Here is a 14888-nt window from a genome sequence, read left to right on the forward strand (position 1 = left end):
ATCTATTAATAATGACACGTATGAGTCTGTTACCTGTTTTATGCACTATTGCATAAAATAACATCCGGTATTTATTTATATATTTTTAAAGATGTATGAAATGACAAAGCTTACAATAAATTGTAGACAGGTTGCTAAAATTCGACATGCAACTTAAATAATACTATTGACTTAACATATATTGCAATTGATAGAGATGTGTAATAATTATTGCAGATAATAGATATAAGAAGATGCGGTATGAGTGCAAATGAGACAACTCTCCATCCAAGTCACAATTTGTAAAAGTAAACTATTATAGGTCAAAGTACGGCCTTCAACACGGAGCCTTGGCTCGCACCCAACAGCAAGCTATAAAGGGACCCAAAAAAGAACTAGTGTAAAACCATTCAAACAGGAAAACCAACGGTCTATAGATATAAGATGTGGTATGAGTGCCAATGAGACAACTCTCCATCCAAGTCACAATTTGTAAAAGTAAACCATTATAGGTCAAAGTACGGCCTTCAACACGGAGCCTTGGCTCACACAGAACAGCAAGCTATAAAGGGCCCAAAAAATGACTAGTGTTAAACGATTCAAACAGGAAAACCAACGGTCTAATCTATATAAAAAACGAGAAACGAGAAACACGTATGAACCACATCAACAAACGACAACCACTGAACATCAGGTTCCTGACTTAGGACAGGTGCAAACAAATGCAGCGGGTTTAATCGTTTTAATAGGCGCCAACCTTCACCCTACCTGAACCAATAGTGTAACATCACAACATAGAAAGACACACTATAAAATATCAATTGAAATGGTTTAACTCAATCAAAAGACATATTAACAAAAACAAGTGAACATACACTGAACGAATAAATTTGATCTATGACACAATGTAAATACAAAATTAATAAAACAAGGGGGTTAGATGTTTAACAATATCAGAAAGACAACCATAACCTTGGACAAAATGCCGCCAAATAAAATAACGTACACAGGTAAATAAAAATAAATTTGTTGTAAGGTATACATGGAGTACGGAAATATTTTTTACAAAAATAAATAGTTTTGTTGTTCCCAGTACGAGAACACAAGTGAAAATTTATCGTCATACTAAACAATGATCAAAGGTGGTATATATTAAAAATAGTGAGACTAGATATTACACGAATAAGTAAACATTAAATAACAAAAATACATTACAAATTGTATCAACAGGTCAAATTAACACGAAAGTACGATTTGAGAGTACTCGCAGTTACTGAAAGCTAGTTAGAAGACAAAAACAATTTATAATAAAAAATCATGCATTAGAAACCAAAATCAGCCAAAACACATCCCAGGGATTTAGTATTTTAACGTCATTGACAGTCAAAGAAGATATGACTTGTGCAATGCCAAAATAAAAGTATCGACAGGCAGTAGGATAGTTAGAAGTTAACCTGTTAATAAATATGTATAATGTAATATATGGATAGAGTAATCTCTATATATAGAAAATGAACGTGGATGTGTATTTATACATTCCAAAAAACCGTTTGAAAAAAATACAAATTTAGTTATGTTTTAATTTGCTGATAACAAAATCGATATTTGTACCAATGTAAACTATTTCTTTTGATTGAGTTAAGCCATTTCAATTGATATTTTATAGTGTGTCTTTCTATGTTGTGATGTTACACTATTGTTTCAGATAAGGGTGAATGTTTGGTACCATTAAAACGTTTAAACCCGCTTTAATTGTTTGCACCTGTCCTAAGTCAGGAATCTGATGTTCAGTAGTTGTCGTTTGTTGATGTGGTTCATAAGTGTTTCTCGTTTCTCGTTTTTTATATAGATTAGACCGTTGGTTTTCCCGTTTTAATGGTTTTACACTAGTAATTTTTGCGGCCCTTTATAGCTTGCAGTTCGGTGTGAGCCAAGGCTTCGTGTTGAAGACCGTACTTTGACCTATAATGGTTTACTTTTATAAATATTGACTTGGATGGAGAGTTGTCTCATTGGCACTCATACCACATCTTCTTATATCTATATATTCAAAGATCTAATTACAACATTGGTAAGATAACCTTTACTAATAAGTTTGTTTAAAGGTTCGATGAGTTTACACGGATCACATAGTGATTTCCGCGCTTCTAGTACAATATTACCGTAAAATTTAGGATGTGAAATACCGTTTTTAATAAGTTTCTTACAGGTAAAGCCAAATTTACTAATCAAATCTTTGTATCTATGAAAGAATTTAGTAAAAGTTTTAAGCAATTTATGGTAACGAAATCCCTGACTTAATAATTTACCAGTTATGCATTGATTACGTTCGTTAAAATCTATGACATCACTACACACACGGGCATAACGAACGAGTTGGGATATATATATAAACACCGTATGATCGAGCCAAAGAAACAAGTTCCTTTGAGTAAATTTCGGTAGTATATTTAAAGAACTCTGGATTATTTAACGAAAAATCTATAAATTATTCTATTATTTAATCTATATAAAAAAAAAAAAAAAACGAGAAACACTTATGTACCACATCAACAAACGACAACCACTGAACATCAGGTTCTTGACTTGGGACAAGTAGTGAGTTGCACTCGGTGATGAATTATATCATAGAGTCGAGAGCTTGTCCTGGCCAGCTGATATTTGTTCTTGTCGACATTCGGGCTCGCCCCATTTGAAGTTTATGCGATTCCCTCAGTTTGTGTTTGTTACATTGATTTACCTTCATCGATTTATGAGATTTGAACATCGGTAAAATACTGTTGCCTAAACTGATATGTTTACCTGTTGTTACTCCACTATCGAGTAACAGTCGAATAAATAACTGCTTAACCCGCCGCACAATCATATGTCAGTTCTATTTCATTATTCATTACTAAATGTGGAATAATGAATAATGAACTATTTCATTATTCATTATTGAATTTGGATAATGAAAAATGAATAATGGACGTACTTCAGCGCGGTGTTCAAAAGATGGAACCTTCAAGTTGTCTGTTGTTGTCTTCAGTCGCTTTTTGAATGTTTTCTGTCCTCAAGGGAATTAGGTGTAGGTGACAGATCTTTGATAGTCTTGGTTAAAATTATCCATAACTTTTTAGACCCGGTAGATTTAGTATTTGACATATTATGGAGAGCCATTTGTCAAATGAGCTGCGTCGGATAGAAATCGACCTTATGCAAGTGCACGTATACATGTACGTGTATACAACTTTGGTTGATTTTGGAACATTCAAATGCGAAATAAAAGATGAATCTGGTCTGTTTTGTAAGGTTCTTATTCTTATAACAACTCGATTTTAAACAGTTACAGACTTTCAGTAGATATTTTTTCAAACTGAAATAGGTTACCGAATGTATTGATATTCATTTCCATAAGGTCGATTTCTATCCGACGCAGCTCAAATGTTGAACTCTAGATGTCTTACTGACATATACCGACGCTACATCTCCTTATTGTCATATTTGACATTTAACCTGCTTACATCGTCCGAGCTGACTTTCGAATGAACAATTTACGAAAAATACTCCAGTTGCCTTTCATTCATATCTATGTTGTTTTGTGTACTGTTGTTTGTTTGTCTTTTTCTTTTTTAGCCATGGCGTTATCAGTTTATTTTCGATTCGTGAGTTTGAATGTCCCTTTGGTATCCTTCTTACATTGAATACATTTGTATTATCAATGTATTCTGTTCTGATTAAAACAAATAAATATTCCTTCGACAAAAATTTAAGATCTGATTGTCGGGCAATAGAAAACAAGAGGCGGAAGAAACCAAGGGGATATTCAAAACGCAAAGGTCGAGATAAACTGACAATGCCACCAAAATCTAGATAGGGTCAGCCGAGCTATCTCCACTAGTGATACAGTAACCGTCTATCTTCAGCATTCGTTTCATGAATAATTTTAAATAAAGTCACTGTGTGTTGAAAAATCTGAAATACTTCACATACCAATGACGTAGAGGTTGACGAACACATCTTTCATTATTAATATCAAAAAATTTAATAAAAGAAAGAACATTTGTAAACCAGTTAACATATCATCACCATACTTCAACGTCAACCCCACTCCTCACCCCGTCCTTTACAAAATAAAACCAAATAGATACTAATATTAAAGAATACAAACCCCAACCAAGATTAACAAAGGTTGAAATAACCCATTCTATTTGGACGGTCTTTCGCTTTGCAAACAAAGCTATATTTTAATATTCCAATAAAGAACATGGGTGCATATGGCAAGCCGTTCTCGTCAAAACTATGTTTAAACCATTTTTCGAAAAATTAACACACTGAGAAATAAAAAAAAACACACTGAGGTTTCATAAAAACGCACTGAAATTACAAAAAATGAAAAACACACACTGAGAATTGAAAATTACACACTGAGAATTGAAAATTACACACTGAGAATTGAAAATTACACAATGAGATTTCAAAAAGACACACTGAGATGAAGTAATATGAAAAACACACACTGAGAATTTGAAATTACAAAATGAGAATTTAAAATTACACACTGAGATTTGTGGGCACTTTTTATGCGCATATATCTAATTAGCATACTTAATCTGAATCTATTACAAGCTTAAAACAACTAGGGGACAGAGCTCGTTAGTCCTTCAATTTGGCGCTAAATGTTTTAAAAAAACATTAAAAATACAACGTATAGAAAAACTACGTTATTTAAGACCAATAGAACAAGAAAAATACCCACTTACTCTCATTACAAAATATAACCAAATGGTGAAAAACTTTATTAAAACTGGGAACAGTATATCTAACAAAGTTAAAGTTAATATATATGTTCCTGATTAAAATCATAAGAAAACATTGGAACAATCTGCAAAAATACAAACAATGCAGTGAATTTTCTTCCCAAGTGCCTATTATAGCATATATACGTAACAAAAATATAAATGATTACCTTGCGAAATCAGGGTAACAGTTGAAAGACTTTTGAAAAGGGACCATGCTTCAACAGTTTTAAGCAAAAAATCCCGATATTCTGTTAGTAATAATCTGAATTATAGGCAACAAAGTTATGAATATGAAAAGTTGTTAAGTCTTAAAATTTATAACGAATGTTGGTTGTAGGAACCGCATTTCATTATAATGACAAGAGTTCGGGAGACCAAGATATTAATCTGTTGAATTATTCATCTCATGAATATTCAATAGTAATTTGCATATTAATCTCAGTGTGTATTTTTGAAATCTCATTGTGTAATTAACAATTCTCAGTGTGTGTTTTTCAATTTATTTCATCTCAGTGTGTCTTTTTAAAATCTCAGTGTGTAATTTTCAATTCTCAGTGTGTGTTTTTCATTTTTTTAAATCTCAGTGTGTAATTTTAAAATCTCAGTGTGTAATTTCGATTTCTCAGTGTGTTATTTTAGGTTTTTAAATCTCAGTGTGATTTTTTTTAATTCTCAGTGTGTAATTTTTTCGAAAAAATGGTTTAAACATAGTTTTGACTTGCCATAGGTGCACGTGAATGACGTCACAATAAAAATTGCAACGTTACTTGCATCTTGAACAACGCCAGAGATTAAAATGGACGTTTGTGTTGATGTTTTATGTTAGGAAATTAAATAAAATCATTCTTACTGTATTAATTGTTCTTGTTCTTTTTTAATCTTGAAACGGTTAGTTTTTTTTTACAACGTTTTGGCTTGATCAAATCAAAATGGCTGCCTTTCGAACGTGCTTCGAAGTATAAAATTTATAAATTTTCATATTAGAATCGAAATAATTCTATCATACCATGTTCTATGCTCATTTTAACTTGAGTAGGTATTATATTTGGCAGCATTTTACACCTCGTTTATATTATGCTTAGTACTGTTGGTAAAATGAGCATGGCATGAAAGAAACCTCAAAATAGTACATAAGGATTGACACTTCTTACAGCTAAAGGCATACGAACACAGGTAATCTAAGTCTCAATTAGAATAGTATTTTCTGATTTACATGGGATTTTAAAAAAGGACCATGATACAAATTGTATCGATCCTATTATAATTGGATAACAGCACACTAACATAAACATCGCATGTTTAAGTTCAAGTGAAGATTCTGTCCCTTTCAGCTGACTATATCCATATGTATCTAAAATAGCTGCTACAAACATTGGAGACAAGGAGATCGCTGGCCTTGCTATCAATGAACTGGTTCCAAATACCATGGAAGATAAAGGTCTTCTGAAATATACAGATAAGTTATTTACATGAAGATAAAAAAAATTGTTGCCAAAAAACCAACACACACAAATAAGTCAGTTTAAGATTCGTAGAGGGTATTAAAAAATAGACAAGTGTCTATTTAATGTGTCAAACTTTGAATCGGCCCGAGTCTATAAAGGTTGGAAATAAAACAGCAAAACCCTGTCATCAACACCAAAGTCCTAAACAGACAAAAGACATTAACATGAAACAAAAACGACCACAGACGATGATCTCTTTTTTAATCTCTACTATATTTTAATCTAACATTTATTATTTTCATCTTGTAATGTATTTCTATCAATTTTACCATGCACTTATATTAGATAGCTAGACATATCAAAAGTGTTAAAATTCCTAAAAGTTATAGACTCGGCACGACTTAGAGCTTGACATATTGTATAGACTCCTGCTTATTGTTGAAAACTGTTTGTTTGGTTGTTGTCTCCTTGAAGTACAGCCCTTTAATTGCATGCATTTCTTATCTGTGGGTATTACAGAAAAAGTCTCAACTCGGACATCATCAATCGACTCTTTAACTATGTTTTTATTTTCGATATATCGTTATTCTTTTGAAATATCTGGGAAGGTAAGGTTCTCAGTGTAGTAGCTTGAGTAAAGGGACATTAGCTGCCAAACACTTTAATTTGATTTATGACATATCAATATATTTATCAGAATCGCAAAGGTTCCAAAGGAAATAATAGACAATGCATGAAATAGAATAAATAAAGTACTAGCATTCTGTCCCAATTTCAGGACTTGATGTCATCTAATTAACCATCGAGATGACCTCAGATGACTACCGATGGTCCTCTGACACAGTATAAATATGATAGATATAAATATAAATAGAGAGACAGGCACGCGCAAAGTATTATGAAGAATGATAATAACAGTAGTCAAATTATCAAAAGTTCTTTATATGATGGTACGTATATTGTTTCAAGATTGTTTTCTCAAACGGCCTTTATCATACTGTTAGATGCATATGGCGCAGATCTTTGCAGCGAAGTGCTCAAACAATTCCATGTATCTTTTCTGTCCTGTAGTTTGTTGTTCTTTTTCCCTTATCTTTCTTTTTTTCTGTTGTATCAATTCGTGACACCTTTCTCTGCTTTCGATAACTAATGCTTGATTATATTAATGTTTTGCTGTCATCATACATGTGTATTGTCTTTGTAAGGAGAGGACTTATTATAATAATATAAGTTGTAATAACTTTTGTCCAATCATAATGCTTGATCATTGCAAAGAAATACTATTGAAATAAAGTACATATTGATAATAATAAACCTGAAATACTTACACTCGCTTATATTTAGTTTTGTTAATATCGGCTAGATCTGCTTGTGCCATACCAAAGAAAGCGTAAACAACACTTATTGCACAACTAAAAGAAGAAGAAAAAAACATGAAACAAAATAATACATTCATGTTACTCGTATAAATATCTTCATACATCGGACAATTGAAAATTCGCATCTTAATGTTTTTGAAATGTTTCTACTGTGTATAGGTTGCTGATTTGTGAATGTTCTTTGGTATATTTGAAAATTGATTGATAAATCTATCTTTGTATTTCATTTTATTTTTTGTTTTTTAAATGAAAATGTTCTTAAAGTAACACATATACTAAAAGATAAATTAACTTCCAACACTGTATTAATATTTTTACCTATCCAGCATCAGGAATATGATTAGACACCAAGTATGTCCTTTTCCAATATACAGCATAATTATTCCTGCTAGTACCATGCATCCATACACTGATTTGACCACTGAATAGTAAGAGTATCTCGTCGCAAACGAAGCTCCACATATCACACATATCTATGTCAAAGAATAATATACATATACACTCATCAATGGCGCTCAAATCAGTTAGAATGTCATATTAAACACACATGTATATGTATATGTTTTATAAGAGATTGAAATATGTCTACACCTCGAGGTCTACACCGACTGAATTAGAAAAATGTGGTCGAAAGACAAAATATAGCTACACAATATTCGATTTCAACGGAAATACAACATTCTATTATAAACGATGATTTTAGTTTTCTTTTACGGATAAACATTATCTGTTCCGTGTGTAGTAATTATTTACACTTTTGTGGAGAAAATAACACTTGTAAATAAATTCATCATAGATACCAGGATTAAAATTGTGTACGCAAGACGAGCGTTTCGTCTACAAAAGACTCATCAGTGACGCTCGAATCAAAAAAGTTAAAAGGGCCAAATAAAGTACGAAGTGAAAAGAGCATTGAGGTCCCAAAATTCCGAGAGGTTTTGCAAAATACAGCTAAGGTAATCTATTCCTGGGGTAGAAAACCCTAAGTATTTCGTAAAAAAAACAAAGTTTTGTAAACAGTTAATTTATAATTATGACCATATCAATGATAACGCATGTCAACACTGAGGTGCTGACTACTGGGCTGGTGATATCCCCAACAGCAGTGGCATCGACCCAGTGGTTGTAATAAATATATTGAATATTAATTGGTGACTGTTATTATAACCGCAATACAAACGATGTTTATTAGAAGAAACATGAGGAGATGTGGCATATTAATTCATGACACACAAGCTACTTACAAGAACCTGAGCAATACATAAAAGCAAAGAAACAACGCTTATATTGCTGAAACTGTTATAATTTCAAACATTTCAAGCATTTCAAAGTCTAAATGAACATTCAACACAGAATAAAAGCTCACGCTTAATTGCAAGCTGAAAAAGGCCCCAGCACAGGTTCTTTTCTTGATTTCGATAATTAACATTTATGCTGTGTCAATATGCAATTACAACAAGATTGATTGAATCAAAGATTGGAAAAATGCATAATTGTATTTTTTTATTTTGTGGTACATTTACGAATATGGCTATGTCTATAAGTCATGCAAGGAAATAAGCAGACATATGATATCCAGATTTGTTTAGGTTATGGCGAAATATAATCTTAATACAAAAAAAAAATCAATAAAATCAGTGTTTCTTAAATCAACTTGTTCAAAGTTTTCATCACCTTTCACATCATGTACAAATACTATAATCATATAGCTTCTTGGACATAATTATATTAGAATTTTTAGCAACTTGTCATTCTATTCATAATATTACACTTATTTGTTTCAAGTACAAATGTCAAAATCATACAGCTACAATGTCGCCGACACAACAAAAAAAAAAAACAATATACAACTTACTGCAGATATAAAAGGGATTCCACCATAAAAAATCTTTCTGGCATCTTTCGGGAATATATCATCTGGAATTAAGTGATCACAAACTATGCCGAGGAAATTAATTACAAAAAATTTATGAAAAACGTGAAAGAAGAAGGTGACAGCAAAAGCAATAAAGTTAATATCTGATAAATACTGGCAAACTTGTTTGCAATAAGATTCATTTTCTACTGAAATATTGTTATTTATTTGATTACTTTGATCTGTGTCTGAATTAGTCCTTGTAATTGTTTTCAGATCATAGGGACTAAAAATATTTATTCCTGCATAAAGAAATAATAAACCAGAACACACTGCTATCAGTACTGTAGTTGTTTGAAAAGTTTTGAAGTTACTAAGACTATCCGATGTAAACTCTAGTAATAAAACCGTTGGCGTGCCTAGTATACAAGCAGTATGATAATATTTCGTCAGTACTATTCTGTCCTCTGTTTTGTCAGAAAGTTCTACAAACAATGCAGACATTGTAAGTGCCATAAATGAACATACTGTGTCCCAAGCAACGAGACTTACAATTAGATGTAGTCCTACAACCCATGAATTGTCTCCCCATTGAAACCAAGGTATAATAAATGATGTTACTAATAGAGGTCCACAATACAAAATACTTTCTCGTCTTGTTTTTGTAATTCTCAATCTTGTGCTGTCTTGAATATAAGCAAATAAAGGATCGTTTAAGACATTCCATATTAGATATACTAGTTGTGCCATTTGAAACCAATATGCCTCGATGTGATACAGATTCATAAACACTTTGACATAATAGAAACTGTAGGCTGTGCTAACCATCCGAAATGCTATACCAGAAGCACAATAAGCGACGAGTCCCTGCTTGTTGACTGTCATTTATGAACCTAGAAAAAATCAGTAAAATTGTCCATCTTTATAATCTGTTTTTAATGCCGAAATTAGATCGTTTCTTGCCTTCTTTTATCATAAGTAATTTTATTTTTTTTTACATAAATGTAGTACAGCTGTGCTTTGTTTATACTAGTATTCTTCACTCTCATTTCTCGTTCTTAAAAACTGCACACTCTAGATACATTTTCAGTACATTATCAAATCAAACAATTAAAAGAGAGAAAAACACAAGAAATATTACCGACCAAAAAATTTGATTCTTAATGTGCAAGTCAATAAGAAAAGTGTTTACCTTAAACATCCTAAAAGTTATTATTGAATAATTAATATTTTGACATGTGCCTGTCAATAAGATATAACGTTTACCTACAAAAGTTATAATTGAATAGTGCATAATAGTCCATACTCCTTTCAAGGCTAGACTGTAGAATTCCCCCGATAACTCTATCTATATTTTGTTTTATATTGTCACATACATGACAGCTGCATGAGCATAAGGAGATGTAGACATATGTAAAAGCGACACATACTATATAAAGGTCAACAACTTACATCGTCAATGTCAGTACTAATGTTTCAACTCAATCTATAGATGTTACAGTGATTTTTCAGGGATTTTGCATATTTACTTAAATCATTGGTGATTATATAAAATCCCTGAAAATGACCATTGATTATACAAAATCACTGAAAATTTTAAGAACTATTTTACAAGTTCCCGTAAATGATTTCAGGGATTATCAATAATACACTTTTTAAGATTCTTAATTTGATATAAATAAATCAAATACATACAAATAAATCATATGTATTACAAAATGTACACCTTTCTGGTTTAAGTGGACAGTTTTCATTCCTTGTCCATTTATCAAATCTTATTAAAGTGAACAGTTTTTCCAGTGATATTCTATTTAACTGGGTTTAGCCACATTAACTGATAATCATTTTTTTTTTTAAATTGAACTTTATAATACCAACATAAATGCACAAATCATGTAATTTGCAGATTAAACACAATTTTGGAGGCGACCAACATTGTCTGTAATGTTATGATACCGATTCCGCATTTTGATCGTGGAAATTCAAAAGGAGAACCCAAAAATATAATGACCATCGTTCATAAAAGGACTGAAAAAGATAATGCCTGGCTACGAAACATGAAATTTTGCTCAGATAATACACAAGGAATCAATTCGAGATGTCTGATTGACCTTTTAGCACCTTCAGATGTTTCTGATGGACACTTAAGTTCCCTTCAATGTGCAGTAAAATCAGATTCAATACTAGTATGTGAAGACTAAGTTTTTTTTCAGCTACATTTTTGTTTAAAAAAGAGAAAAGCAGAGCAAATGTTCAAAAGTAGTAGTCTGGATGGGATTTACAGAATAATGGGCAAAAAGTGCAAAATAAAGGACTAAACAAATAAAGAAATTAGACAAACAATAATTAGAACAGAGAACAACTGGTTGGTAAAATATACAGAATAGAGAATAATGGGCAAAATGAATAAAGATTAGAGAAAAATTATGTAAAAAAAATAAAAATAAATAAATGAGGGACCCCCATACAGACCATCATAGTAGATACCATGATTTGTATTAAAATCTTGTGCTGAAGATTTTAATATTTATGTTTCTAAAGGTGTTTAAATACGATCGTAGATAAATTATTCAACTTTAAATATATGCATTGTCTCTTCATTCCAGTTATTATGTATAATCCCTGACATTTTTTCTGGTGAGTATGCCTAATTCCTGAACATTTTAGTGATAATATATAATCACTAAAGTTACAAGAGGTTATGTAATTTCAGGGATTATACATAATCCCTAATTATACAAATTAACTGTAACATATATATAGTGTGTCTCTGATGGAAAATTCGTTCTTTGTTCATATGAACCTGGGTTCAAATTAAGAACTTTACGCAGAATAAGTAAAAAACAACATCGAGTTAAATTCCTTTATTTCTCTTTCAGAAATTCTGATGCACTGCATAGTATATTGATGATTTTATTTCACTATATAATATTCTAGTTTAGGGGCCAGCTGAAGCCCGCCTCCGGGTGCGGGATTTTCTCGCTGTTTTGAAGACCCATTGGTGGCTTTGCGCTGTTTTGTGCTCTTTGGCTTGACACATTCCCCGTTTCCGTTCTCAATTCTATTAAAGTGAATACTTGCGTCTTATATATCCCAAATATATATTACAGTGACATTGAGATCTGCTTCGGATCTATGTCTTCTTATTCTCTCTCTTGAAAATGACCGTAATGGCAAACTCATAACTGGGACACAATGATTCGATTTAACCAATGTTTAAGTGTATGGTGATTGATACGATATGGCAGGGCATATTCTTGTTATACAAAATAACTGATTTTTTTATTAATGATTTGCCAGATATATTGTCAAACAATTAAGATAATGTCAATTTAGATAACGAAAAGATACCATGTCTACTATACGCTGATGATCTTGTATTAATATCTGACTCAAAAGAAGGGCTTCAGAAGAGACTTGATACTTTGTGCACATTCTGCAAAGATTGGTGTATGGAAATAAATGTGAAGAAAACAAAGATCATTATATTCAATAGGAGTGGTAGACTCCTTAATGAAGATTTCAAGATAGGAAATGATTCTATCGAATGTGTTAAACAATACAAATATCTTGGCATAGTCATCCAAAATACTGGAAACTTTAATGAAGCCAGGAAACAATTATTCCAAAAAGGTCAAAAGGCCAGTTTAAACTGTATAAAGATTTGAAATCATCAAATCCTCCTATAAAAACTCTTTTGCATTTATTTGATCATTGTATACAGCCAATTGTATCGTATGGTTTTGAAAATTGGGGTGTTATTAACATTACTCCTAAAAGGAAAAATTATCCCTTTATGACATATTTAAAGATTGGGAGTTTGAGAAGCTAAATTTAAAATTTTGCAAGTATATTATTGGTGTTACAAAGATGTGCACAAACGTAGCAGTCCTGTCTGAACTGGGTAGATATCCTCTTTATATAAATTTGCTAACACATATGTTTATGTATTGGCATAGACTAGAGAATTCCAAATCTGATTTATTGAAAAGTGCTTATGCTGAGTTAAAAATGATTGAGAGTAAAGCTCAAACTATCTCCAATAATTAATGGCTCTCTAATATCATTTTCTACAGTGAAAAATTGGGTATTGACCTAAATATATGTAAAAATTTAGGCAAAAATAAATTTAAAATTTAATGAAAAAACAGCTCAAATTAAATTTTTAAAATGATTGGGAGAAAATGCGAGATTTTTATTTACAGAATCAAGGCAAATTGGACACTTATTTCTCATTCAAGAGGTCATTTGACTATGAAAATTATTTAGATTTAAAGCACCCCCAAAAACATTTGTTAACAAAAAAATGATACAGACTCAGCAATCACTATTTAAGAAAAGAAACTGGCAGACATGAACGTTTTATCAATGTATGTGGTAAATATGAAATATTACCTCGACATGAGAGGATATGTTTATATTGTAATTCAAATTCTATTGAAAATGAAATGCACTTTCTTCTGGAATGCCCTCTTTACAATAACCTCAGAAGAGATACGACTGATTATATAAAAAAATACCCCAGTTTAGTTAATTTAAACAGAAATGATCTATTTACATGGATCATGAGTAATGAAGATAGCAGTTGGCACAACATTTTGCAACATTTGATTTTCAATGAACGTCAAATTCGATTATTGTTTTGTGCTTCCAACCGGATTTAATTTAAAGGCCACTGAAGAGTCTTGTGTAGAAGCAGAGACATATTATAATTGTATAATTTGTCTCTGGTAGAAGAATCGCGCGCCTGGCGTACATAATCATAAATCTGGTATTTTTGATTTTTTTCTTCTCGTCAAGGAAAATTGTGTGCATATCAGAAGGATGATAAGTTTACGGTTGCATGACTATTTTATACATTTAAGTGACAGATGAAGAAAGAAATCATACAAACCTATATAGTTAAAAGATCAGACATATATACTTCCACACCAAATATCATTTGAACATCATATTATACTTATTTAGGAAAAATGTTACCTGGGAGCATATCCGTGTTAATACAAATACAAATGCATTGGCTCGTATCCTGGTTTATTATAGACATACACATTAATCATTAATTTCATGTTACCATGTGTATCGTTACAGATGAATAACTTAACTTCTATAAAAAATATACCAATTCATAAACCATGTCACCGTTCCCCCTTTTAAAATATTATTTCAAGGCCACATTGGTGACATTCAGTCCACTATCGTCTTAGCCATAGGATGTTCTAATTCGGCACGTCTTTTTATGCTTCACAAACCTGGTATCGATTTTAATAATATTTTCTATCTCCATCCATCCACTTCCTAGTCAAAACTTATTATTGAAGACATATACTATGTGAATAAAACAAATAGCAAATAATTATCGCCTTCCAAAAGTAACTTTTTAATGTGTGCCAAGGAAGATATTGATTATACAAAGGTCAGTAACTTTCGAAAAGAATAAAAGCAAAGA

General features: G+C 31.6%; 1 protein-coding gene across 4 annotated transcripts; it reads right to left on the reverse strand.

Moving 5' to 3' along the window:
• Positions 1-5614: 5614 nt before the first annotated feature.
• Positions 5615-14735, reverse strand: LOC127708843 (transmembrane protein 180-like). Of its 4 annotated transcripts, none has more exons than XR_007985408.1 (6): positions 14420-14735; positions 10265-10332; positions 9440-9501; positions 7903-8057; positions 7534-7617; positions 5615-6203 (listed from the first exon to the last, which is right to left on the reverse strand). XR_007985408.1 is itself a non-coding variant. In XM_052213993.1 (5 exons), exons 2-5 carry the CDS (start codon positions 10322-10324, stop codon positions 5939-5941), a joined length of 1389 nt encoding a protein of 462 aa, XP_052069953.1. In that variant the 5' UTR covers positions 10325-10332; positions 14420-14735; the 3' UTR covers positions 5615-5938. The 4 variants fall into 4 exon arrangements, 2 of the variants coding, with proteins under 2 accessions (XP_052069953.1, XP_052069952.1); XR_007985407.1 differs by having other exon boundaries at positions 14334-14735; XM_052213993.1 differs by having other exon boundaries at positions 9440-10332.
• Between the last annotated feature and the right edge of the window lie 153 nt (positions 14736-14888).

This window comes from Mytilus californianus, unplaced genomic scaffold (genome assembly GCF_021869535.1).
Source record: "Mytilus californianus isolate M0D057914Y unplaced genomic scaffold, xbMytCali1.0.p SCAF_7, whole genome shotgun sequence".
NCBI classification, from domain to species: domain Eukaryota; kingdom Metazoa; phylum Mollusca; class Bivalvia; order Mytilida; family Mytilidae; genus Mytilus; species Mytilus californianus.

Excerpts from the sequence above, each read along its gene's own strand:
- LOC127708843 (XM_052213993.1), bottom strand. The coding sequence starts at position 10,324 with ATGACAGTCAACAAGCAGGGACTCGTCGCTTATTGTGCTTCTGGTATA. Across the intron at positions 7,618-7,902 it reads ATATTCCTGATGCTGGATAG|TTGTGCAATAAGTGTTGTTT; the intron begins GTAAAAATATTA and ends TTCTTCTTTTAG. Across the intron at positions 6,204-7,533 it reads AAAACTAAATATAAGCGAGT|AAGACCTTTATCTTCCATGG; the intron begins GTAAGTATTTCA and ends TGTATATTTCAG.